Source organism: Phaseolus vulgaris, chromosome 7, assembly GCF_051622355.1.
Source record: "Phaseolus vulgaris cultivar YP4 chromosome 7, ASM5162235v1, whole genome shotgun sequence".
Lineage (NCBI taxonomy): Eukaryota > Viridiplantae > Streptophyta > Magnoliopsida > Fabales > Fabaceae > Phaseolus > Phaseolus vulgaris.
In genome coordinates, this window is record NC_143504.1 from 20,856,671 (window position 1) to 20,884,439 (window position 27,769).

Consider the following 27,769-nt stretch of genomic DNA (forward strand, 5'->3'; position numbering starts at 1 on the left):
GCAGTTCCATAATAACATTGTTAAGAGAAATCTGCATTATCAAATTTCATACTGTATAGTTGAATTATCAAAAATAGATATTTGGCAGCGGCATTGCTGATTGGAGGAAGAAAGAAATAATAGAGCTTAGCTAGGCTATTACAGTTACATTACAGCTACAACTATTCTGATTGTGACTGTACAAAAAGGTACAAGTTAGATGGCGATCCAACACTTTGGGATCAACACATATTACATGTTGACCTTTCCTGTATTGAATCAATTCTAGACTCTGCAATGTCATTAATATATCTTCAACTTTTATTTGCAGCATACTGTAATCCCACTTCAACAATTGGTCAGCTTTGGTCTAAACCTTGTCAGCCGATCATTTGAATTTCAGGTTACTTTTGTTTTCTTCTTCTTTCTTCTCTCTTTTTTGTGGTGAATATGGATTAGATGAAAATATATATGTACTTTGTTTACAGATTATTTTGTCCGAATAATTGTCATTTCCACCTACCCTTTTTAACTCCAACTGAGACCTAGCATAGACTTGTTCTCCCATGTTTTGTGTTGTTTGTCTGCTTTTGACTTTGTTTATGTATAACCAAACTAATAATCGTTCTTTTTTGTGATCAATTTAGATCAGATTATTATGCTTTCTTTTTTTATGATGCCATTTTCTTTCCAGGAAAAATGCCTAGAACTATAGGAAGGGATGGTTCTGTTATTAGACATAACAATGCTAGGCGTGGAGTTCACACATCTATGCATGGCCGTCTTGCAATAGAGCTAGGGTCAATTCCTTATTCTGGCCCATCACCCAAATCCCGTTTTCCTCAATCCTTCACGCCCTCTTCCTCCACCCCTTCTTCTTCGACCCCTTCCTCCTCAACCCCCTCCTCATCCTTTCATTATGCAGTGCGACAGGACAATGTTCCTCCTTATACCTCGTATTATACCAGTCCTGTCGCCCGTGGCTCCAGCAGCCCAATTTTGTCTACTCCGACACTCTTTCCCACTTACAGTCCATTACAGTCCACATCTATTCCCTCATTAGTTCACTTCTCTGGTGCTCCATTCATTCATGTGACTCCTCAAATTCTAGTGCAACCCACTCTTACATCAGTTCAGCCCACTCAGGCATCAGTGCAACCCACTCATACATTAGTTCAGCCTACTCAGGCATCAGTGCAACCCTCCCTTGATACGCCAGTACAACCCACGACACACCATGATATCCCTGATGAAGAACATGATGGTAGTGGGAGGGTCATCATTCGACTAGTGGGTAAAGGGTAAGTTTATTATCACATTGAACTTTATTGTGAATTGTTTGCTATACTTCATGTTTAACATTTTGGTTTGCATGTTTTGTAGATGGACACCTAATCATTGTGCTACTAAAACAATTGGGCATGCAATTAGGTCACAATTTAGGGGTCCTTACTATCACTATGATGAAACACCAGAGGAAGTCCAACTTAAATGGTGGACTGAATTTAAGGTGATCTTAACATAGCATTTTCACTCATTTCCATTTAAGCATTTATTATATTCATTAACTTTTATTTAAATTTGTTGTTCTTTTTACAGACTCGAGTGACTTGGGCCCCTCATGATGAGTGGCAAATTAGAAAAGTGTACGAGTCAAAGGTGAGAAAATGCCTCTCTGATGTGCTTGGTAAAGCTAGGATGAAAGCAACTAAACCTAACTGGATTAGTGAAGAAGCATGGATTGGTCTCTTAGACTATTGGGATTCGAAAAAGTTCAAAGAACAATCAATCCAAAATAAATTGAATAGGTCATCGACTCGAGGTGGGGCATTACACTCTATTGGTCGTAAATCACACCTCGACATTGCATTGGGCCTAGTAAGTATCTATATTTTGTTGCATAAGCCTAAATTTAGTAGATAATATCTAATATTGGTAACTTTTCCATTTATTTTAGGAACGAAAACTTGGCCGGTCGGTTCAACTCGATGAATTATTCATAGACACACACACTAAGAAGGATGGACTTTGGGTAGATAGTCGTGCCAAACAGACTTACGTAAGTTATTACTCTACTTTTGTATACATGATTTATATTTCTAACTTATTATTGTCCCACTTACAATTTTCACAATGAACTAGGAAACCTACCATGAGCGATTGAAAGCCCTCCAATCAGACAACTCTGAAGGATCAACTTCTAACAACCAACCGATCAATCCAACAACAAAACTTCAATGCTGGAAGGATGTTGTTGGAGGCAAGAGTAGAGGTCGATGTTATGGCACTGCAGACTTGGCTTCCAACATTCGCCATGGAGTGTCTTCCCTAACCCAACCTTCAATACTTGCTCCTTCCAGTGATTACTTTTCTCATAATGAACAATCAACAAGTGATGCAAGCAAATGAAAGAGTCGATCAAGCAACTCAAATAGTTGCTCAAGCAAATCAAAAGTGTGCAATGTTGGAGGATAAAATAAAGTTCATGGAGAAAAAGTTAACCATGATGATGGAGCGACAACAGGGTGACACCTCAACAAGCACAAGTCAGGTTCACCCTCACTATGCTCGGAACTTTGATGATCAACCCCTGCCTTGAGTTCATCATTTTGTAAGTTTTCTTAAAACAATATCTTTGTATGATACTATAACTTTCTTTTCCTTGTATTAACTAGATTATGTTTCATTACCTTCATTGATGTCGCATACTGCTCTTGATGAAGTTAGATAATGTACAAAATAATCAGAAAGTTGAAGTTTCTTTTCCTTTGGTGGGTGATTAGATAGTAGCAGATACTGATTTGTTGTAAGCAGGGTAGGCTTTAATAGCTCAACTTATGATTATGATTATGATTATGATTATGCGGGGAAGTTAGATATCATGAAGTAGCTGCTAGGATTATGATGGTTTTCTGCTGCAGATTTGGTGCTGGTTTTGCTGGTTTTTATGTTTTGCAAATGCTGGTTTGTTGCTGCAGTTTTGGTACTGCTTTTTGTTGGTTTTATGCTGTATAAATGTTGGTTTTCTGTTGCAGTTTTGGTGCAGTTTTGGTGTTGGTTTTATGATGTACAAATGTTGGTTTTCTGCTGCAATTTTGGTACTGTTTTTAGCTGGTTTTATACTATATAAATGTTGGTTTATACTGCAGCTTTGGTGTTGTTTTGATGCTGTTTTTGCTGCAGTTAAAGTACTTTTGATGTTCTTTTTGGAGCCTATGACATCTCTCATCTCACATTAACCTTGTTTACCCCAAAACACCATTTAGTTATTTGTATATTCGTTGCTTACCTTTCTTATTTTCCTATTCTGTTCTTCCCTTGCTTTTTTTTCTTCCTTTAGCATGCAAATAGAATAAACTAGAATATTTATTTTCTTGATGAAGCAAAATATATAAAGTTGGTAATTTGTTTGTGGAAATTTTGGTTTGTCTGGAGGGTAAAATATTAATAGTGCAGATAGCTTTGCAGACAAAAGTAACTATTAGGCTTATGCTTTATCATTATGAACTACATAGTTTCAACATTTACTTTACTTAACTCTCTCAATTTTAACTTTTTAATTAAAAAATTTAAATTAGTTTTAGTATATAAGATATAGAGTTTTGCCATCATTATAAATCCTCATACATTCTTTTCAACCAAACTAACGTAACTAAATATTTCTTAAAGAAAAAGTTATAAATAAAAAAAATTTAGTAAGAAAAACATTTCTTCATATTAGATTGCTTCCTAAAATAATTTTATCTATTGAAAAAAATGAAATAGGTAAAAAATAGAATAAATGTAATAAGAAAAAGAGAAATAAAGTAATTTAAAATTGATTTCACATTAGTTAATGTAATTTTAAAATTGATTTATTTTAATAAAAAAATAATTTTATTTTTTAAATTGATTTATTTCAATAAAAATATATTTTAAATTGAAACTAGTTACGTGCCAAACTTCTAGGCTAATCCTACACTTTTTCAAATAAATAATATAAAAAATATTTTGAAGGCTAAGCCCACGCTAATTTGTGGCCAACAACCTACATTCGTCGTAGCTAAACTCACTTTACTTGGACATTTTGAAGGCTTGGCCCACGCTAATATAATTTTGTGTGGGCTTAGCGTGGGTCAAACTCACAATTTTTATAATTACTTGGACATTTTGAAGGTTTGGCGCACGCTAATATAATTTTGTGTGAGCTAAGCGTGGGTCAAGCTCACAATTTTTTATAAATTTCTAAACTTCTTGTAAGCTAAGCCCACGCTTGACCTACGCAAAAAACACCTGCCATGTGTCGCCCACACCCGCCAATATCTTTACGTCGAGTATATTAGTTTCAAAATTCTTATCCACGCTATACCGACGATAATGACCATTTTGCATAGTTTTTTCATACTTAACGTTTGTTTTTGGCCCACGATAATAAACTTTTTTTTTAGTGGTTAGAGTTTAAAAGCTTGGAAAAGAAGATTAGATATAAGTATTCAAATTTTTATATTTCAAACATTCTCTGCATATGAAAAAAAAAATCATAGTAAAAACTAATGTATATGAAGTAATACACCATAAAACTAATATTTTATCGTCAAATAGGACAAGAGAGAGTTATTTTCTTTTTCATAAATGAAACAGAATAAGTAAAACATGAGTAGAAATGGAATATAACGTATGGTAAAAAATTAATAATAGAAATAATGAGTTTTAAGTTTTACTATTAAAAAGATGATGAACTCAAAATGTGAAGAAAAAATATAAAAAACTTCTTAATATTTTTCTCTATATATTTTATAAATGTAATACCTTATAAAATCAATTAAAAATTCTACTAATTTAATTTAAGGTAAGTTTCCAAAAAAAATTTGTGAGAATAACTCAAGTTAAATGTGACATTGAGAACTAGTTGAAAACTAAGTTAAAGTATTATAAAAATGATTTAATTTGATATTACAAAACATAAAAAATAATTAACGATTAAATGTGTCATTCCAACTCATAGAAGACAATGCTTAGATTATGTTATGATGGATTGTAGAATAATGTTCATGCTCGCTTATACTTAAGTATAACTTGATGTATAAATTGAATGCTTATATTTAGTATAACTCTATATGTGGCATAACTAGATGCTAATGTTTGGTATAAGTCAATGCTTATGACTTAACTTGTATATTTAATAATATGATGTTTTAGATCAATATCTAAGTTATACTGAAGTTCAATGTTTACACTTGGTAAATGATGACATTTATCTTTTGAATTGATATAATATAGTGTAATGCTTATACAATGTATAGTTCGATGATATGGTTTGATGCCTTTATTAGTGAGCCCCAATATTTGTATTTGGTCAAATGTAATGGTTATACTAGATACAATTTGATTCCTTTAATAATGAAGTTAGATGTTTATGCTCAATAAAACATTATGTTTACCTTCTGAAAATTCAAATATAGTAAATTCTGAATAAAGAATTACTCAAATGAGATCAAGTTAAAGATGCTCAAGACATGAGACCAAGATAAAGATCCTTATGTTATGAAGTTGAGTTAAAGATTCTAAAAGTGAGAACTCGAACAAGAGATGTATATGGTTGAAGCTAAAAATGTTTTATGCATGAGAGTTATAAGATATTTTAGGCATCAAAATTAAGCTAAATATGATTTAGGAGTGAGGTCGAACTACACATTTCTCAAAAGAGGTATAAAGCATAAAACAAAGCTAAAAATATTCAAGGCGTGGAACTGAACAAGAGATGTTTAAGGCGTGGATCCACATTAGATACGCTTAAGGCATTGAATTGGGTTTGTAGATGCTTAAGGCATGAAACCAAGCTAAAGAGACTTTAAGAGTGAAGTCAAACTAGAAATGTTTAAAATATGCGGCTAAGTTAAAGATGTTGAAAATGTAAGGCTAAGTTAGATATGCTTTGGGTGTGGAATTGAGTTAGAGATACTCAAGGTGTAGAATCAATCTAGATACACTTAAAGCTCAGGGGTGAGATAAAAAAAAAAAAAACTCAAAATGTAAAGTCGATCTAGAGACACTGAAAATGTCGAATCGAGTTATGTTTAAGGATCAACACATACATATTGGACATCTAATGATAAACAAGTTGAGAAGTTAATAAAGACAATTGATTATGATAAAATAATTTGTTAGTTTCTCAATTTCATAAGTAAATAACTTAAAACAAAAAGACAAAATAAAATTTATAAATAACAAAATCATTGATAATGTGAAATTGGTTTTAAAATATTTTTTAACCATATTTAATCATAAGTGAAATGAAAAATATATTGGAGGGAGATTGTACCCAATTTAGTTTTTGACTAAAAGTATTTATTTTAATATGTTGAAAATTCTCATATTATTAACAATTTATATATATTATCTCTCTTAACTAAGTTACGTTTTAAAAATAATATTTTATAAGAAATATTAAATTTCAAAATAACTATGAGTTTTATCTTAAAAATAAGATTTTAATATTACATATAATAACTTTATTATATCATGACAAGTAGTTAATTTTAATAAACTAATTATACTAAATTAAATTTAAATTTTATTATAGAATCATGTAAATGAAATTGATTATATTAATAAGTTAAGTTATATATATATATATATATATATATATATATATAATCATTAAATAAAAATAAAAGATAATTAATTGTCATATTAACTAAATATTATTTTATATTATTGATAAATAATTTATAAATTTATATCTAATTAGTTATAAGGTTTTTTAGATACCAACTTTAAAATTTAAATAATTAATAGTTAAAATTTAGATAGTTAATTAAATATCCATTTCAAAACTACTTATTAATAATAATAATTAATTTTTATATCAATACATTTTTTAATATTTAAAATAATATATAATTTAATAAATATAATAAATAATTATGTTTTATTTCTAAAATTAATTTATATTTAATGATTTTTTTTAGTAGGTTTAAAGATCAGTAAAAAAATTTAAAATAATAGTTTTACTCCACTTACAAATTTGAATTGAATTTTGTAGAATGTTTTATTTATCAAAAAGTTATTATTTACTTGTAATTTTTTTATTCCCGTAACTTTCCATGTATATTATAAAAATTCTAGAACCCTTTCAATTTTTGACTATTTATGAAATTTTTAAAACTTTATAACCATTATATTATTCTGATAATTATTTAGAAAAATTATAAAAGTGTGACACGTGTTCAGAACCATATTTTTTTTATTTGATTTACTCATATGAGTAATTTTTGCAATGTATAAAAGAAACAATATAAGTATCAATTGAAGAAGTTAAAATATGCGTCCATGTTATAGATATATTATTATGTGAGTTTATCTTCAACAAATTCTAACTTATCTCATGTAAATCAAATTATGAAGAATGAATAATTATTTTTATAGTTGATAAATATGTTAAAGATAATAGATGAAATGGTTAGATTCGTTACTAATAATTTTGAATAATAATTTGAAATGAAAGATAAAGAGTGAGTAAAAATGATTGTAAAAGATTAAAATTTGAGAAAGTTAGGATTTGTTAATATGAAATGAAATATTGTTATAATATGAAAAATAGAAAAAAGATGAGAAAAATATTTGGGGGTGATGAAAAGAAAAGGCGGTTGGGAGTTGAATAAATTTGATGGAGAGGAAGGAATGATGGAGAAAGTAAACCCTAAAGAGAGGAAAGAGAGTGGAAAATTGGTGTTTGATTGAGGATTGATTTGAAGAAGAAGAAGAAGAAGAAGAAGGAAGAAAAATGGGCGATGTAGCAGATAAATTGGCGTATTTCCAAGCGATAACAGGTTTAGAAGATGCAGACCTCTGCACTGAAATCCTTGCTGCTCACAATTGGGACCTGGAACTTGCAATCTCTTCCTTCACCACTTCAGTAAACCACACCGATACTCCTCCGCAACCTCACCCTAACAATCATCTTCCCTCCGCACCCGATCACCAACCCTTACCCCAACCGCCTCCGGGTCTCGCCTGGAAACTCATCACGCTACCCGTTTCCGTTATTTCCGGCAGTCTAGGGTTAATCTCCGGCGCGATCGGTTTGGGCCTCTGGGCCGCCGGGGGAGTCCTTTCCTACTCCCTCGGCCTGGTGGGCCTGGCCTCGGCCCCCTCCTCCTCCTCCTCGGCCCCCTTGGTTTCCGTCCCGGCCGCTACTTCCGAGGCCATGGATTTCGTTGCTGCCTTCGAGAGGGACTACGGCTCTTCCGGGCCCAATTTTGTCGGCGAGGGCTTCATGGACGCGCTCCAGCGCTCGCGCAATTCCTTCAAGCTTCTCTTCGTTTACTTGCATTCCCCCGATCACCCCGATACGCCGTCGTTTTGCCACAGGACTCTCTGTTCCGAGACCATTGCCGCCTTTGTGAACGAGAATTTTGTTTGCTGGGGTGGCAGCATTCGCGCCAGTGAAGGGTTTAAGATGAGTAACAGCTTGAAAGCCTCTCGCTTTCCCTTTTGTGCTCTCGTCATGGCCGCCACTAATCAGAGGATCGCTCTCCTTCAACAGGTTTGATATACATGCCTCTGGTACTACTGATTTTTTTGTAGCATGTTCATTTGCTGAAATTGTGTATTTATCTATTAACTCTACTTATGCTGAGTTTTAAGTTGCCATGCGTTTTACATTATAGTCTTGCCTGGTTGACACATGAAAAATAAGTGTGGTGGTTTAATTCCTGTGGATTATTCGGTTTGGCGAATTGGAGTGAACTGGGCCAACTTGAGAAACATATATGAAATGAAAACATTTATATTTGATGTCATGGTTACTCTTTGGGCATGTTATACTTTCTTTCTTATGTTTTGGCTTCTATTTTCTCTGCCCCTGTATGATTTAAGTAGTCACAGTCTGTGCGACTACATGCCTATTGTAGCTTCATGGAGATGACGAAAGTTTTTGCCCAGTTTTGAGACACTGAATTTGTTGTAAAACATTTGCGTAAGATGGATGCAAGGATTTTTTACGTCCACGAAAACGTTCTCAGACTAGACAAGTGGATATTTAGCCTTTTCTATGCATGCCACAATCATATTGACGCAGGTCTTTAAAATTCAGTTGCATTTTCATTCTCTGCCAATCATTCCCTTGGGAAGGCAAACTCACTCCGCATACAGGCTTAGTCAGTGTGCACAGGGATGCGTGTCAGCTTTTGTTGGACAATGTGAAGGTCTGCTTGGCAATGTCAAACTCATGAATTAAAAAATAAATATTTAAAAACCAGTACGAGTCATACTTTCTGGGTCATTGCTTAACCAATAAGCCAGATGATTTAGTGCGGATTACTTCAGTTCAGTGACGTATTCAATCCAATATAATGAGTTTAGACCTGCTATGCTACCAGTTCCCACCCCAACTGGTTGGTCTCGCTGGACAGAGCTGGTTTTTATAACATGTTTTTTATGTTGCTCGGCTTGGTCCTTTGTCATTTGAAAATATTTTCTTCCTCCCTAGTAACACTTATGCTTGAGGAAGGTTTTGATTGTTTATATCAAGTGGTTATGCCACAAGTATCCTTAGGAAAACTGTATTTTGATTGAATTCCATCAGTATTGTTAGAATATGTCAAGAATATTTCATCTCATGACATAAAAAAAATCATATCTTATAATGTTAAACCCAAGAGGAAGTACACTGACTTTATGTCTTTATTACTGGTAATTATATGGTTTTAGGTCAGAATTACAATTCATTACATAGACAATATAGGCTTTTCCGCTTACAAGGAGTCTTCCTGCATTCAGGCTTTTCACATTTGATTTCCCCTGACCAGTTTCTTAGAGTTATTTCTTAAGATTAGTTTCCATATTATCTCGTTGTTCATTATTAGTTGTTATGATCTAGTATTAGTGTAACTCTTCGTGTTTTATATTACATTGTAAGACATTATATTAAATCAAATCAATATCAATTTGATTGTATATAACTAAGTATTCAGTCTCTTAAATCTCTTTTTCCTCCCTCTATGCATACCCAAAGTAAAACTCCATAAATTCTACAAGTAGTTTTTTCTATAAAGGCTTATTGGGTCCATATTCTTTATTTTCTAACTGAAATGGCGTGCCAAGTATTATAGTTGATAAAGTGTTCTGATTATGAGGCTTTCATTGTTAATCTAGTTCATGTAATGCAGGTTGAAGGTCCAAAATCCAGCGAGGAGCTGCTAGTGACACTGCAGAGAGTGCTTGAAGAAAGTTCCCCTGTTCTCGTTTCAGCTAGGCTTGATGCAGAAGAAAGACGAAATAATATGCGCTTAAGGGAAGAGCAAGATGCCGCATACAGGGCTGCGCTTGAAGCTGATCAAGTATGTTTTTTGCAGTTTATGGTTTTGTTTTTCTTGTTTCATATAATATTTGTTGGGCTGTACTCAATGGGTTTAGAAAGAACAGGCCTGTTAGTGCTATGGATTAATGTTGTATATATGTTCAGGCTAGGGAGCGACAGAGGAGAGAAGAAGAAGAACGTCTTGCAAGGGAAGCTGCTGAAGCTGAGAGGAAGCGCAAAGAGGAGGATGAGGCTCGTGAAAGAGCAGCACAAGAAGCTGCAGAGAAACAAGCTGCATTAGCTAAAATGCGTCAAGAGAAAGCTCAGTCTCTGGGTGAAGAACCTGAAAAAGGACCTGATGTTACACAGGTACAGTATTAGAAGATTGAGCTATGATTTTATTTCTCCTTTAGTGCCAGCATCTTTCATTAGTTTATATAACTGTTTAACTTATATTGTTTCACTTGTATTTAAGATCTCAGCTTTAATTCTTATGATAAGGTTGAACATAAAATTCTTGATGGTTTCACTTATATGCATGATGAATGATCTTTACTTCTAATCCTGTATGTTTTTTAAATTGCTTTAGCCTCTCCCTCTTTAGTTTCTTTTCTTTTTCAGTTCAGTTTTTGTTTGATTATGTTGTAATTTACATGACAATTACATTTATGTTTGATGAATGAATAGGTTTTGGTACGGTTTCCAAATGGTGAACGTAAGGGAAGGAGGTTCAACAGCACAGCAACAATTCAGTCTTTATATGACTATGTTGACTCACTGGGAAGTTTAGAAGCCGAGAGTTACAGCCTGGTATCCAATTTTCCACGGGTTATGTATGGACAAGAAAAACTAGCACTGTCTTTGAAGGAAGCAGGATTGCATCCTCAGGCCAGCCTATTTGTGGAGATCAGTTCATGAGAATGAAACTTGCCTAATAATCTTATGAATACTTGAAGATAAGATCTGCAAATAGGGAATTCTGTGGTGTTTCATTCTTCTGTTTAAAACAATTGACTTATTGAACAATTAAAATTGTTAGATGCATAGGTTGTCGTGGTTTTTGTAGTTTTGATTTTTCCTATTTAAATTTGAATCAATCAAACAGATAGCGACATGTGAAGATGGTTTAGAATAATGATATATATATATATATAATATATATTGGGCCTTTCACTTAATTAGGAAATTCCCAGTGTTATCTGTGTGTACATTTTCTTTCTGATCATATATGTTGATAGAGCATCCAACCAACTACCAGGTTCGCATGAAGCAGCACATTTTTTTACTATTTATCAAAGATAATCTGTGTTTGGTCTTGTTTTAATCCTTATAAAATTTATATATTGTTAGTTCTTGTTTGGAACATAAAATGGTTTTAATTTCTTATTAGAGAAAAAAAAAACGTTTTTAACGAAATGTAAAGGCTAAAATATAAAATGTTTGAAGAGATTAAAATAATATTTCAGAATATTGGAAATAGGATCGCTTTATAGGAAATAACTTTAGTTAATCATAGAAACATTTAGTAATGGTTTGAGTTGTGAAGTTTCTTAGGCCATGCAATGCAACGCAAGTATAATGAGATAAATTGGTGAATTTTGGAATTGTTGTTTGGGCAGAAATACAAATTACTACCATTGTAGGAGCTTAGGCTATTATCTGTGTTCTTGATAATATGCCCTACACTACTTCTCATTGCTGTTCTTTCATCACATGTGCTCCACAATGCTCTTCCATGTCAACAACATTACCATCAAGTTCTTTTATACAAAAATGCTTGCGTTCATATGAAAGTTTATTCGTCCAAAGAAATATTTTTCTTAAGGTTCTTTGGTGGATTTCTTGATCGAATGTGATGCTTTCAACTGTTGATCCAATCGGCTGAAAGGTCCTTGTTCTGTGAAAAAAAGTGACATACTAACCAACTCTATCCTCATATCACGTCACACTATATCAGATATTTTTTTCACGCATTAAATTATTAGGATACCATACAAATTTCACCCACAAAAAAAGTACTTCTACATTTTATTTTAAATAGAAAAGGTTTGCTCTAGTTTCTCCATGGAAAAAATAGTGATGATTGCATCACCAAGGTTCCCCACCCAAGCTGGTCCAAGATGCATAAAACAACAATATATCCAAATTATTATGCCTTCCAACTTGATATTCCATGGCAATTTGTGAAAACCTCCCAAATATTGTTCAAAATGTTACTCTTTTCAACATAAGTGGATTTGATTCTTAAAGTTTCATTTCCTTTACAATCGAAAATTCCAAAGCTGCCCAAGTAGAACTTGCAACTCATGATCATCCACAATTTAAGTAAAACAAATGACTCTAAACATATATCCACACATACATAAATAAATTGATGAGAGAGTAACAGCAAGCAACAAAAAAAATGATGAAATGAGCAGGCACCAACACACTATAAGCACTTTAAAATGCTAACAACACTAGTAGTTTTCCATGACAATCTTAGCCTTCTCAAGAACAAACTTGCCTTCCTTGTACTTCTGAGATTCCTCATAGGCTCGTTCATACTTCCAACCAAGAACCTGATGGCAGTCAGAACAGTAAACATCAGCCACAGTGTGAAGACCTGTCATTAGTTCCCTGTCTTCTTTTGCTCCTACACTAACATTCAATGCATGACCAAACAGAAAAGCTCTTCCACTTTTCCCCTGAAACCAATTAGGAATTTTCCCATCAACTATGTCAAATGGTAAAATAAATAAAGAAAAATTGAACTCAATTTTTTAACCCTATCATCCTCCTTTTTTTTTTAACACAATTCCTTCTGTTATTAAACATGTACAAAACTCTTCTTGCTTTGTGAATAAGACACATTTAAATAAAAACCTTCATTTCGAAATATAATTGACAGAGTAACCCTTATTTATTGGCTAATTATACAAAATTTGTTCTATTTCTTCTTATACACAACTCCCTTTTCTACCTCCTTTACAACTAAATATCTCTACAATTGGTGAAACTTGTAATTATTAATATTCAAACGATAAAAATTTATGAGCATTAGAGTAATAGAGGAAAATTATTAATGACATAATTATCAGAATTGTTTCAAAAGTATTGCAATAAAAAAATCAATACATATGAATCTTAATATTTAAATGAATAAAATATCATTTTATTTTTGTTATTCAGTTCATAAAAAATATTTTAAAAATTAGTTTTATTCCATCTCATCAATAAATATTTCACAATTTTTTTAAAGCAATCTTTTCTTTTTGAATACGAAATAGTTTATTTTATTATTATTCTTTTATGATACTCAAATTCTGTTTTAAAATTTTTTTTCATTTGAGAAAGCAATAATTTTCTATTATTACTGTAAAAAAAGGAGATTTGTTTGTAATGTATATACAAAAATAGAAAGAGTTTTGTCTAATGTTTAACAAATGGGGATGTGCATAACGATACAAGATTTATAAAAATGAAGACGTGGTCAGGTTCATCATATTTATAAAATAAGAAAAGTTTTATGTTGATTTTAGAAAATTGATCTTGTTAAGAAAGAATGAATTGGAAGCAAACTGAAATGCTTCCAAAAATCAAATCATATCATGTGATAGTAGAATGGTTATCTTGTTTGATGATGATAGAAGGGTATGTTGAGAACTGAACAGATCAAATGAATTGATGACAGAATAAAAGTTAAAGCTGAGTGGGAGTAGTTTTTCACCTGAAAGGCCTTTGAAATCACATCATCATGAAGGGCAACATGGTTTCTACAATTACAGCAACAGTACAATCTGGGGCCAATCACTTCCTCCATCTCAAAGATTGTCTCAACTCAATCCTTTTCTACCAAAAAGAGTTTAATCAACAGTGTTCAGGGGATCATGAACCATGATCATAGCATTTTCAGTTTTCTGTCAACTGTGATTTTCAATTACAATTTGGAAATGAATTTGTAGGTACCTGCCCTTTGTAGCAGTAGATGATTGACTCTCCCTTGCCTTCAAAGATACCCACTTTCCTTATGCAAGTTCTCCTTTTTAGGGCTTTCTTCTGCTTCCTCACACTCTCAGAATGTGAGATTGCTCTCTCTCTCTCTCTATTGCAAGTTGAAACACATTTCCTCGTGTGGGATTTGATCAGCCAAGTGGTTTAATTGCAAAGTTAAAAGATTTCCTATCACTATATAGTACACTGAAAAAAGTCTCTAGAATTTCAGTGCCATTTATTTTTAAAAAACAAAATGGTCGGTTACAGAGACTAGTCTCTTAACACGTGTAATTTTGTCTAATTTTTTTGTTGGTTTACATAATTGAAGAACAAAAAAAAGATAGTTCTTCGATCCCCACCTCCTATTTTGGGTCATTATCTGTTTTCAATTTAGGTAAATGAAATTATGTCTCTAGAAACATATAGAATTGATTTTAATTTTTGTTTGAGAGTGTTATGAAATATTGTACATCTGATTATTTCATAACTTTGATTGAATAAGATTTTTTAGAAGAATGATGATAATTCACTTTATAAGAGACAGACAACTTTATGGTTGTAAATGCACCAGATTTGTCAAATTCCTCCTTAATAAATGAAGGATTGAAACTGTATTAAGCAAAATCTCCAATCATAAAGTTCTACATTGCTGAAAGAATCATGATATAATACAAATAGGAAGACCCTTATTCCAAACTTAAGGAAAGGGTAAACTCAACAAATGAATCAACATGATGAATTATTGAGCATTGACATCACCAGTAATCATATTTGAACCAGGTATGATTACTAGCAAAATTATCACTCCAAATAGTTAACACAGTTACTTAGCTAATACTCAAACCTGTTGATTTTAAGTGTGTAATGGTAAAGGTAAGGGCATTTTGCCATCACATAAGGTAGAAAAGAGTGCATATGACATATCCAATGATGAGAAGTTGAAAAGTTGAAGTGAGTTGGGATGAGGTTGAGGTTGGGGTTGAGGTAGAAGCAGCAACTGGAATATTGCCAAACACTGTGGGATAGGAGGGTGCAGATGCAGGCAATGATGAACCAGGACCAGGTGCTGCATCCGTATTTTCTATTATTCCTTCACCTACTGCTATATGAAGCTTTTGATTTTTTTGGCAATGGCCAGCCACACCACTAGTGAAGTAGAATTGGCCCTTCGATGTAAGGTTGAACAAAGAGTTGCCATTGTTCATATACAATATAGGGTCTTTAATGTTGCACTTCTTGTAGGATTCTTCAGTAACTTGAATCACTGAATCTTGGCTTGGTGGGTATAGAAACACTGCAATGATAATAACATAATATCAGATTTGTACCATTTTGTTTATCCATAGAAATGAAGGGTCTTCGATTCATTGGTGTAGAGAAGTATAAACCAAATTGAAAAACATGACATAGCAAATAGTGTAAACTTACAAAGAGAATCTCCAATTGTGAGATTGTGATATTTGGACCATTTTGTGTAGACTTGTGGATTTGTTGAGGTGGGTATCCCCCAAGCATCCATATCTCCAACTTTGTATTGGTAGCAAAGCACCTTGGCTTGGATTTGGACCAATGTGAGCAAGAGAAAGGCCAACATTCTGTTGTGACTTGAAAGATTGCCTATCTTGTTTCTTCTAAGAGTCACACTCACATTAGATTTTAGAGTTCTCATCTAGGACCACAAGATATGGCCAATGGAGAGTTGATAACGAGATCCAAAAAGAACCACACCTAGAAGCTCAATTTACTTGAGTGCCCCTATTTCTCTATTATTTCGTGGGTCAAAAATTTTGTAATATTATAATTTCTCCATGATACAAATTTATTAAAAATACGTTTGTCAAGTGTAAAATAGTGGTAGAAGAATATTGAATAATGTGATGGGAAGGAAGCAGTGCAGAGTGTAAAGGGTTAAAGACAGAGAAACAGATAAACTTTACAACTAAATGAACTAATAATGTGCACATGAGCCAGTTGGCAAACTATATTAGTTTATCAAGCTTCTTCTTATATTAAGACTGTCTCTGTGTGTATAATTGTGTCACAATATTGCCTTATCATGTGCGGCAGGGAAGAAAAACAGCAAACTTCTCCAGGCACATCACATGGCTAGCTAAATAGAAAATGCCCGAAATTTGTTTATGAAAATTATTTATCTACAAAATTAATAAAAATTCTATGTCAACAATGAATTAACAAAATTTAAATCAATCAAAGTTGGAAAAATAGTCGTAACAAAATAACACTCTAAGTTTAGTTCTTTTTAATTAAATTGATAAGAAATTACAAAATTAAAAGTAAAGTATCCTAAACACAAAATAAGACTCAATTTTTCAGCAACTTCGTAAATAACACAGTATATTAAAAAAATTATTGTAGATTTTTTTCATCATAAGACATAATATATACACGACAATCTAATGAATATTGGAGAATTTTTATTAGTTAAAATCTACGGTAGGTGGTTGTGGGAGCTAAAATAGAAAGTCAACGTTTAGGAGATAGAATGATATAACTGGGTAGAACAGTACTATGTAAAGTAAACATACCAGCCTCTGTAGTAAGTTTTAAGGTTAAAGGCATTGCAATCTCAACAATTTCTAAAAAGTGATAAATTAATGCTTTGTTTGTTATAAGGATGGAAATAGTGTGAAATTGTTTGAATTAAGATAAATAAAGTGGAAAGTATAGAAAAAGTTTATGAGTGAGGTGATAGTGTGAAATTGTTTGAATTAAGATAAATAAAGTGGAAAGTATAGAAAAAGTTTATGAGTGAGGTGATAGTGTGAAATTGTTTGAATTAAGATAAATAAAGTGGAAAGTATAGAAAAAGTTTATGAGTGAGGTGATAGTGTGAAATTGTTTGAATTAAGATAAATAAAGTGGAAAGTATAGAAAAAGTTTATGAGTGAGGTGATAGTGTGAAATTGTTTGAATTAAGATAAATAAAGTGGAAAGTATAGAAAAAGTTTATGAGTGAGGTGATAGTGTGAAATTGTTTGAATTAAGATAAATAAAGTGGAAAGTATAGAAAAAGTTTATGAGTGAGGTGATGAATGTGATTAAAATTATATTTTTTTTAATTATAAAAATATAAATTTATATAATTATTTTTGAATTTGAAAATTATTAAAAATTAATTTGTTTGATATTTCTTAGATTATAATTATTTTTAATTAAAATATTATATTATTTTTTTAATAATTATTAATTTATAATTTTTAGGTTTAGATTGTAATTTTAGTTTACATAAACATTATTATAATTTGAAATTAAAATAAAAAAGAATAATAGAATAAATTATAAATAATTAATTATATCAATATATATACATATTTCTTTGTAAATCTGTTTTCAAAAGTTTAAAACTGAAAAACGTTTTCGATTTTCATGATACTCCCACTTTATTATTTTTTTTTATTACCATGTTTTCAACCTGCACAATAAAAGTCTTCTTTTTTTTCTTGAAAACAAACGGGGCCTAATTCTTGTCAAAAAATTTATCTATTGTTACTATGTAATAAATGGAAAAGAGAGAAAAATTTGTACAAATTTTATGTTTGTTTGGTACAGATATACATGGATGACCAACAAATAAAGGCAAATCATTTTTAACCTTCCTACACCCAATCATTTTTAACAATATTTTTTTAATTTCCAAAAATGTCTTTTATTCTAAAAATAAAAATTAAAAATTAAAAATAATATATTCCAGAAAATAAATCTGGAAGAGATTATTGAATTTTGGAAATAAAAATTCAGAAAAAAAATTAAAATTCTATTCCAAAAAAAAAATCTGAAATTAAAAATAATACATTTGAAAAGGAGATTCGGAGATTATTGTGTTCTGAAAATGAAAATCCAGAAAAAAAAAATGAAAAGTTGTAATACAAAAAATTTAGGATGATTATATTTTAACACCCCGCTCCAGTTTACATTTACACTAAAATATTAATATCTATAATAAAAAAAATAAAAAATAAAAAATGTCTTTAATAAAATATTAGACAAAATATAAAATGTTAAAATAATTTTAAAAATTAAAAAATTAAAAATAATTAAAATATTAATATTTAGTGGGGTGTAAAGTGGAGAAATAGGTGTCAAACCATCATTTTCCAAAAATTTATTCCAGAAAAGGGAAGGTATTTTTATATGCACCTCATTTTTTTAAAGACGTTTTCGTCTTTTCCGCTGAATCGGGAGCAGTGATATGGTGGTGCAGGAAGCACTTGCCACAAATAAATATTGATCGTAACTCAATTTGATCTTTTAACTTACGAGGATTAGCATTAGGATCTTACAATTTGAGGCAACTGTCAACATCCTAATACCTATTATAATTTTGAAACATATCTTTATTTACAAATTTAATTTAACAAACAATACTCTTTTAAAAAAAAGTAACACTAATTATAAAATTCTATACTTGTAAATATTCAATTATTCTACCATATAATATATATAACCATTGAATTAATATGGCTGGCTACAATAATAAAATTTAATCCAAGAAAAATTAATGAAGAAATAAATTTACCAATAATTACTTTCATGTAACTTTTTATTTGGGTTTTAAGGAAAATACTTTCTTAATTAAAAGATACGTTTTATAAGATTATGGTAATTATGAGAGTTTCTTAAGAAGAACATAAAGACCTCAAAATTATTTAACACTTTCATATCGAACTAAAAAAAATAGCATATGAAAAAAAACTATAAAACAAATATTGTATCATAAAATAAGCTTTCCTTTTTTAGGTTTAAAATCAGGTCCTAATTAAACAGTGAATTGCTTAATGCTGGGGTGTAACATTGCTAAATTGGATGCTATGACGTAAGAAGAATAGTAGAAGGAGAATATTTTAGCATGTTTCCTATTTTTTAGGTGGTAGAAGACAACAAGCCTATACAAGTTCAAATCCGATATGGTTTAACGATAATAATAGTAAAAAGAGTTCAATATGTAGGGATGTTATTTCTGCCCCGGGGTAGTCCCCACAACTTTCTTATCAGTTATCACCACAATTCCGGATTAATCTGCAAACATAGCACGTTGCAGAATGATACAGCAGAGAAGCTTATTTACATCTGAATTTTTAAATGAAATAAATAATGAGATTGACTATGACATCATTTGCACTAGCAGGGCTTTAGATAGTCACAAAGGCTTATTCAACACAAGGAAGGCTGGATCAGAAAAATATATATATATATACTTACATACATACATACATATATATATATATGACACTTACCAAGGACTATTTCTCCTTCAGTAAAGAGAGAATTGGAGTCCAAAGTATCTTTGATCACTCGCCTGGATGCACATGTACATGTACATCATTAAAGAGGATCATCAATATCAACCTTCATGCATATTCCTCTCTTTCCCCATTTTGTTCTAGGCTGTAGACAGCAGCTAGCTGTTGTTGTAACTGTTCATATTGATAACCAGATCAATCATTAGTTTCACAGGCACCTTCAAAGCTCCAATTTAATGGATTCAGCTTGGACATGAAATTTATGCAATCCAAGCAAGTAGCAGAAGAAAATCCAGAACAGATGATGAAATATAAAATCTTGTAAAGAAACTAACCTGCACGTATCTTAACTTCTCATAAGTTAGTTCATCGGTCAAATTAATCATCCTGGTAATACAAAGGCAGAAGGTGTATTAACTTCGTGCAGCAGAGAGAAAGGGTCACCAAGTAAGTACTTTATGAGCTGATATTTACTAACCGAGATTGGAGTTCTGAAATTTTGGCCAGCAGCAGATGTTCCCTCTCTGAAACTGCTGTATCAACCTATAAAATGACGCAAATGTCAGGTAAGACATAAAGCTGATGAAAAATCACTGTCTTTTACTACAGGTTTATGTCACAAAAATAGTGACTAGTTTTGAGCAGAAAATTGGCATACACAATAGTTAATAAAAATTAAGCGAACAAGTGAAAAAATTAATTAAACGAAATTTGCTTACACTTCCATTGTTTTCTGAATTGCGAGGCAATGGCGGCAACTTTCCATTCTGAGAAGCTGAAAAAATTGATTGTACTCGTTAGTTCATCCAATATTAAGGAAAAAAGATCCTCAAACAACCCATGAAAAAAATCCTTCACTCACCATCAATTGCCTCAGCAGTTTGCAAGCCATTCAACATATTCACTATAAGATCCTGGATTTAAACAGAATCATTTCAGTGTGATTATAAATTGGTAAAAGTTACATTTAAAATTATCAGTTTTACAGCAGACACACAAGCAAATTATGTCATTCCTCGAACTAGAAGCTTCTCTCACCTGTTGAATTGATGTCTGCTGGAAAAGATTATGAAGATGAGGCACTAGAAATGATGCAGGAATATTGATATTGGAAGAATCATTGGAGGACTGACCAATTGGCTGAAGAGAAATACATCCAATGAAAGACAGAGAAGTATATTTATCAAATACAATAATAAATGAAATATCCTACATAATCTGTAACCAACCAAAGAATCCAAATATTCATAAAAAAGATGTTAATCGAAGTTGGGTATAGAGCCAATAGAAATTGTACAAACCATCTGTTTGTAATCCACCATCCAATCACCAACACTGGCAGATTTCCTCATTGGAGACCCCTACATGTAATGTAACAGAAAGAGAATGTCAGCCGAGGGATAAGAAAAAACATAAATATATAAACAATAATCAATTACATCCTCAACTAACCTGTGACGATCGGCGTGAAACTGAACTTACAGGAATATCCTATGCAATAAGATGAAGTCAGTTAAGGTTGTCGAAAGGGGCAAATTGATTAATAAGAAAATGCATACCTTCACCAGATCTAAATTTTCTGATGTCACTGAAAACCGTCCTTTAATTTGCACTAGATTAGCCTTATTAGATTTATCATCCAAGGAATCTCTGAATCCTAGCAAGAATTGTAGGACAGAATCAACACTAAGGTTTAAGATGGCTGATTAAAATATACTAGAACTTGTACAAATAGCCTTACGGTGTACATGATGATTCAAATACCTCCAGAAGATTTTATTGGAGCTGATAAACTATTTGCTGAAGCTCGGTTTGGAAGCATTAATGGACCACTAAAGCTTGGAGCTCGTCGAATATCACGATTACTTTTCTCGCTTGATAACTGATTTTCATTCTCAAACCTAAAAGTAATAAAAGCATTACAAATTTTAACAAGCAAAAGATAACGTTATTGATGACATGAAAACCTCAATCACCAAGCAGCATAAAGAGCACAAATTGGATTTGTTCATTCAAAATTCAAACTACACATTTTACACAGTACATTTATGGACAACTCAAGAAATATAGAAGGGATAAAGATTATCCGGAAAATACACGCATTACAAAGATAGACTTTGAACTTACTAGAACTCGATAAAAATAAATAAGCATGTAAGTCCGAATTAAAGGCTATTCCACATTCTCAGATGCAAGTCCGAATGGAGAATGTATCCTAACTTGGCATGTGTGAACACATGGATCAACTCACATAGATGTGAGTTACACTCAATCTTTCACCGTTTAATAACCTTCAATTGGATAATACTATTATAAAAAGCTTTTCAATTGGTTGTGCCACTATGCTCACACAAGATTTACTGTAGAAGATGAAGATTTTGAAGAAAGTACAAAACATTTAGAACAATGAAGGTATGACTTGTGGGTAGCAATAGGTTATAAATTAAATTATAGTTTTCAAAATATACATTTATAATTTACTAAGTAATAATATATATTATTTTTTAGACAATACCTTGTCTAAATTATAGTATTTTGCCATTGATACAAAAAAAAACGCAAGCTATTCATGTGTTTTAAAAGTAAAGCCTAAAAGATTTATATAAGAAATCTGAATTCAAACTTTGAGCTTCTTTGTTTAGTTTCACAAACAAGTTTATTTATACATTTAATAAGTCAAGCTAAAAAAGTTATGAACAACTCGACCCTTTTAAAGCCTTACTATCGCCATTTCTAACACACATGAAGGTGAATCACCTTACAAAACTCCCTGTAAAAAATATTTTAGCATCATTTAGTTCTACAATCTTTAACAACTACAAAAATAACCAACCATTTTATATTATGGTTCACTACACGAAACAAGCATCATCATAATATTCAATTACAATGCAAGTCATGTTTATAAGCAAACCATTGACCTCTAAATCCTTCTAATGATTTCACTGTTGTTTATCTCAGCCTTTTCTACCTTGAACAATAGGGTTACCCTCCAGCTGATCCACTTTCCATACTAGGGTATAAACACATGCTCAAACCATAAAAGCAATCTAGAAGTGAAATGCCTTCAAAGATATGAAGTACAGAACCAAAAGAACCAACCCATCCTCCTTTTCTTACGAATTTTACCTTTTAATCTTTCACTATATATGTAGTTTATATTGATGATATTATTTTACTGATAAAAAGGTAACTTCTAAATGTTACTTTTGTCCATGAAATTGAGAAATTAATTTCCTTGACTTCTTGGCCCAAAACTCCCAACAAATTTAGCAAGCACAAAATAGTTCCGTCCAATATACGGTAGTCAAGACAAACTAAAAAAGTATCTCAACTTGCAAATTAATCATGTACAAGGTCATGGGTCCTATACTTTATACAAAGCAGCATATCTCCAGCACTAACACACCAAAGACTACTATTTTTCATCTTTCTTCAACTAAAAGCCTAAATGCACAAGGGACAAAGAGTGGCGTGGAAGGAAATAGCTCCCTGATCCTGACTACTAAAACATTACAAAGGCAAGGGCATTATATGAGGGGAACCATTGCCCCTCTTACAACTTATTTGAGGGAAGACTGCATACATGTACCTGCACCACCTTTTTTACCCCACACTTCCTTTCCCCTTTTATCATCACATATAGGGAAGGCAATTTATTCTCAAACTACCAACACCAGCCAATATAAAAACTACAACAAATATCTAATTTGAAAATACAATGTACCTTTCAAATGCACGCCCTTTTTCAGATAAAGAATGACCAAGCACTGAGCCAGGCACCAGGGGTCCACTTTGGGTTTTACCAAGTTTCACTGATTGTGATTTAATTTTGCTTGTTCCCATATCATTCTCTGAAGTAGACGATGTTGCTTCAGCCACTGATCCATTTCTCTTCTCACTCTGTGGTATGTCGTTACTACCTACTTGTAATGCAAACTCATCTTGTTGCAAGTTTTTTGAATTCTTTTTGTCCAGAGTAAACTGGAAATCACTTGTACCCTGTCATGACAAACAACAGAGATTTTAAAAAACATTTTTAAGGTATAGAAAGTTTAGAACAGTTGACCAAACCTTGTAAGAGCTGAAGAATTTGTTTTCATCTTCTTCCCTCATCTCTGCAATATCATCATCGTCCTGCATCTAGTAAAATTGAAGACATCTGTTCAGATCAAGAGAAAAACTATTCAAGTTAAAACAATATAAAAGCAAAATAACATACCAATGCAGCTTGAGCTTTCAAATCATCAATATCGAAGTTCCATGCACTAACTCCCCGATGATATTCACTCTAGAAAGTAAAATAAATAAATGGATTAGATTTCAATGGTTGTGGAAGTAACAAGGCTATTTTTCCTCGATCTAAGTGTCAATGGGTGTTAACTGAAAAACTTCAAAATGCCAAGCTTCCAAAATAAATGGTTCTCTCTTAATCTCACTTGAAAAGACCTTTTTCAGAGAGGGGACCAATTGCAAAATTTCCTCTCATTTGTAAGTGTAGAGATGATTTGGTAGCTTTGAATTAACAATTTCAATTAAGAAAAACACTTTTATTTACTTGATCATTGGTTTTTAGGTGTTCATATAAAAAATGATGGAGATTTTAAGCTGGGGGGGAAACAGAAAACTTTTATTAAAGAGGTGTAATAAACTGGAAACTGGAGATTTTCCAATAAGCTCGAGCAGGAAAAAAACATAATTTTAAAGACAGAATTGTTTATTTTTTATAGAAATGTTTTCAAGAAAGTACTTACTAAAAAAGAAAATTTCATAGCAAGGCCAAATAAGCATGAAATCTTGGTTATTGTATATAATATAAGTGTTGAAATCGTTACTTTAGTATTTTAGTTTGCAAATTGCAAAACACAAATGTTTAATTTTGGGTTTATAATGAACAATTCAAATAGTGATGCAAGGTTACTTTCAACTTTTGAGAATTTCTCAAAAAGAAATAATAAAGCTAAGTTGAGATATGAATGAAAGATGAAAAATGAGGAAACACGAGGGATTAAGAAGATTAAGTACATAGATAAAGATGAGAGAAGGATAATTTAAAAAGGTTGATAGAGAAATTCATAAGCCAACTGAAGGAGTGGCGTGAAAGATGAGGAGAAATGAAAGAGAATATTGGGAATGCCTAATTAAGAAAGTGAGGAAAATGAGTGTCACTCTCCAAATTGTGTATTCTAATTTAAAGTATAAGAGTAAATAGACAAATATTGAAGCAAAGCAATATCAACTAGAGGTATACCATTTTAAGTATGTAATGCACTGTATCAATCAACCAGACTTGAATATTCTATCAAGGTTTCAAGAAGACAAGGAAAGGGGAGGAGGGACAAACTTAGATAACATCAGTCATTCGTGAAAATGTTCTTATGAATCATTGACTACATATCACATCACGTGACAAATAAAATCTGATATCAGGCTTACTTGAGATATAGCTTCTTGTTCTGCAGAAGGCATTTTCTTCAGTGCTAGCTGAGCTGCATCTTTAAGCTGCAAGGTTTTTGTGTTGTCAAGCAAAGAAAAAGCAACAGATTAAGTGAAATTATATAGCAGCTATGCAGTGAAGTACGCATGATATCAAACCTGGAGGGATTTGACACGGTTCCACAGGGGTGGTAAATCAGCAAATAATTTCTTAACAGAAAGCTCTGGAGGCTTCACTTGTCTGAAAAAGGAGTGTTTGAGCAACTTCTCCACAGATGGCCTCTTTGCTTGATCTTTTACCAGGCACATAGCAACCATTTCCTTAAAAGACTGGTCACAACTGGAAATACTTTAATTAGACTGCTACTACTCCTACTATAATGATTATTATTATTATTATTATTATTATTATTATTATCAGTAGTGAAAACACAAGCATGGCATTTCCGTGTGTCCATGTTTCTCTTACGCTAAATTTGATATATTTAACAAATCATCTGATTATACATTGACATGAAAATTAATTTGTTTAAAAAAATTTGTAATGTGTGTCTCTTTAGCAGAAACATAGTCACTATCATGTTTGTATGTTCGCATATAATAAACCTTGACGGTAAACCAAATAAAGCCACAAATGCATTTAATACCGAAGAATTGGTCTATGCAGAAAGAACACCCATACCTTGGAGAACTTTCTGTCACGATCATAATCAAGCCCAGGAGGAGCATTCTGAATTGTCATCAAAAGAACCTACACAAAAAACTAACTGTGAATCCCTATTTAACCCGCACATCACAACAAATCACAAAAACCTACAACCGAAGAACATAACCATTCTGAACACTTTGCAGCAAATAAATACAACTTTGACATACCTTCATGGGAGGATACTTGGAGAAAGGTGCGTGACCATGAGCCAACTCCAACGCCGTGATTCCAAAAGACCAAATATCCGCTCTGTCCAACCCAATCCAATTCAAACAAATAAGTCTGAATGACAATTAATCCAAACCAACAAACAAAACATAGATGCAGTTACTGAAGTACTTTTAGTGTTTCTTCAATTAGAATAAGAATTGGAGTTTATCTCATAAATACGCATGATATCCACAATAAAGGTCCACATAAATTAACAAGCTAACAAAGTTAAACCCCAATTCTAATTAAACAACACTAGAAATTGCTGAGTTTTATCCAGAAGAAAAAGAGCACTAACTGACTTGAAATTATAACCGGTTCCAGGCTGCAGCACCTCCGGCGCCATCCTGCGAAAACGTGAACACTGAAACATGAAAATCAAATGACGAAGCACAAAGAGGAACCAAAAACAGCAACGGAAGCGAGAGAAGCACCAGCAGGGAGTTCCGACGAAGGTGTTCCTGGAGCGCTGGCGGTCACCAGTGTCGAACATGCAAGCGGAAACACCAAAGTCGGCGAGCTTGACCTGGCCGTTGGAATCGAGGAGAATATTGCCGGCCTTAACGTCGCGGTGAATGTGTCCATGTCGGTGGAGGTACTCGAGCGCCTTGAGAGTTTCCTTGAGGATAGATCCGATGGCGGCCTCTTCGAATCCTTCGGGATACGCCGCCTTCATGAGGTGCAAGCAGGAGCCCTGCGCCATGAATCCCATGACTACCCACAGACTTCGCTCGACGACGAAGGAGCAGAAGGCCCTGACGACGTTGGGATGCTCGATGAGGCTCATGGTCTGCGCCTCCCTCCTTATGTCTTCGAGATTGCTGTTGCAGCGATCCAGATCCAGACACTTGACGGCGACCTCCTCGTTGTAGGGAAGGTAGATTGCTCGATAGACCGTGGCGCTGGCGCCGTAACCAACTTCTTCTAGAAGCTTGTAATCGGCTGGATTGGCGGAGTAGGTTCTGCTCCCCATTTGAAACTGAATTAAGTGATGCAAGACCTAAATTGACCCTCACCTCGCGTTGACCACCATCAATTCAATTGAAATTGAAAAGAGTAGAGGAGAGTATGGTGTGTGCTGCTGCCTCTGCTAATAACAATACCAATAATAATAATAATAATAATAATAATAATAATAATAACAATAATAAGAATTAGATTATTAGATTATTAGAGTGGTGAGGAGGAGGAGTAGAGTGGAATGACGGTGAGGTGAAGGGTGGGCACACCAACAAAACAACAACGCCCATTTCTAACGCCTGACATGTTCCTTCTTCCTCGTCCTCTCTCTCTCCTCTCCTCTCCGCTTCCCACTCTTTCAATGGGACCCTCCACTCTTTTTTCACTTTCTACTGCGCTCAACTTTTCCTATTCATTCTTCCAATTCCTAATTCATTTTAAAATTAACGAAAATATAATCCATTTCAAAAAACGTTTATTGTTTAATAAGAGATCATTATTTTCTATTAAATATTAGTAATATATATAATTTACAATTTTTATATTATATCTTTTTTTCTATTCCACATATGTTTATTGTTTAGAAAGAAAGGATAGATTTTGTCTATCTATAATTTATTTTATTTTTTATGTTACTACTTTCTTTACATAATCAATTAAAACGTATTAATTAAAGGATTGATATGAATAGTAAGAGGAATTAAAAAGATTATTACTATTGGTCCTTCTAACATAATTCAAAAACGTTCATACTATAAATATTATAAATGGATGTTGATAAGTCTTTGGTAATAATATTTATATTTCAACTTATCCATGGTAAAACTATTGTAATGATTGCATAGAAGGGATTTCAAAAATTTAGCACATCCATCTATTTAAGTTAATTTTTTTATTTTTATCAAAAATATTAGGTAAAATAATATTATATCAAGAAAATACGTAAATTATCTTTTG

The 27,769-nt window shown here is 32.4% G+C and overlaps 4 protein-coding genes and 1 pseudogene across 12 annotated transcripts; 2 read left to right on the plus strand and 3 right to left on the minus strand.

Annotated features, from left to right (window-relative positions):
• Nucleotides 1-678: 678 nt before the first annotated feature.
• LOC150025822 (uncharacterized) lies at nucleotides 679-3,218 on the plus strand (annotated as a pseudogene).
• Nucleotides 3,219-7,527: 4,309 nt separating this feature from the next.
• Nucleotides 7,528-11,447, plus strand: LOC137816947 (UBX domain-containing protein). The gene is made up of 4 exons (XM_068620134.2): nucleotides 7,528-8,506; nucleotides 10,131-10,301; nucleotides 10,427-10,630; nucleotides 10,949-11,447. The coding sequence occupies exons 1-4, from the start codon at nucleotides 7,745-7,747 to the stop codon at nucleotides 11,177-11,179; spliced, it is 1,368 nt and encodes a 455-aa protein (XP_068476235.1). The 5' UTR covers nucleotides 7,528-7,744; the 3' UTR covers nucleotides 11,180-11,447.
• A 1,015-nt stretch (nucleotides 11,448-12,462) lies between these two features.
• Nucleotides 12,463-14,811, minus strand: LOC137816955 (protein yippee-like At4g27745). 2 transcript variants are annotated; one of them, XM_068620147.2, is made up of 3 exons: nucleotides 14,210-14,811; nucleotides 13,971-14,092; nucleotides 12,463-12,948 (listed from the first exon to the last, which is right to left on the minus strand). In XM_068620147.2, exons 2-3 carry the CDS (start codon nucleotides 14,061-14,063, stop codon nucleotides 12,721-12,723), a joined length of 321 nt encoding a protein of 106 aa, XP_068476248.1. In that variant the 5' UTR covers nucleotides 14,064-14,092; nucleotides 14,210-14,811; the 3' UTR covers nucleotides 12,463-12,720. The 2 variants fall into 2 exon arrangements, with proteins under 2 accessions (XP_068476248.1, XP_068476249.1); XM_068620148.2 differs by having other exon boundaries at nucleotides 13,971-14,087; nucleotides 14,210-14,406.
• Nucleotides 14,809-15,942, minus strand: LOC137816954 (early nodulin-like protein 8). Its single transcript, XM_068620146.2, has 2 exons — nucleotides 15,665-15,942; nucleotides 14,809-15,530 (listed from the first exon to the last, which is right to left on the minus strand). The coding sequence occupies exons 1-2, from the start codon at nucleotides 15,903-15,905 to the stop codon at nucleotides 15,127-15,129; spliced, it is 645 nt and encodes a 214-aa protein (XP_068476247.1). The 5' UTR covers nucleotides 15,906-15,942; the 3' UTR covers nucleotides 14,809-15,126.
• A 3,201-nt stretch (nucleotides 15,943-19,143) lies between these two features.
• Nucleotides 19,144-27,222, minus strand: LOC137816941 (uncharacterized). 8 transcript variants are annotated; one of them, XR_016522976.1, is made up of 20 exons: nucleotides 26,287-27,196; nucleotides 26,155-26,199; nucleotides 25,810-25,891; nucleotides 25,616-25,684; nucleotides 25,093-25,263; nucleotides 24,934-24,999; nucleotides 23,720-23,788; nucleotides 23,572-23,640; nucleotides 23,225-23,499; nucleotides 21,262-21,398; nucleotides 21,057-21,154; nucleotides 20,950-20,988; nucleotides 20,799-20,858; nucleotides 20,536-20,637; nucleotides 20,360-20,411; nucleotides 20,217-20,272; nucleotides 19,976-20,040; nucleotides 19,833-19,884; nucleotides 19,492-19,671; nucleotides 19,144-19,273 (listed from the first exon to the last, which is right to left on the minus strand). XR_016522976.1 is itself a non-coding variant. In XM_068620123.2 (19 exons), the coding sequence occupies exons 1-19, from the start codon at nucleotides 26,823-26,825 to the stop codon at nucleotides 19,606-19,608; spliced, it is 2,112 nt and encodes a 703-aa protein (XP_068476224.2). In that variant the 5' UTR covers nucleotides 26,826-27,222; the 3' UTR covers nucleotides 19,144-19,605. The 8 variants fall into 8 exon arrangements, 4 of the variants coding, with proteins under 4 accessions (XP_068476224.2, XP_068476225.2, XP_090160491.1 ...); XR_016522979.1 differs by having other exon boundaries at nucleotides 23,572-23,634; nucleotides 25,093-25,273; nucleotides 26,287-26,869; XR_016522977.1 differs by having other exon boundaries at nucleotides 19,144-19,671; nucleotides 21,057-21,147; nucleotides 26,287-27,172.
• Between the last annotated feature and the right edge of the window lie 547 nt (nucleotides 27,223-27,769).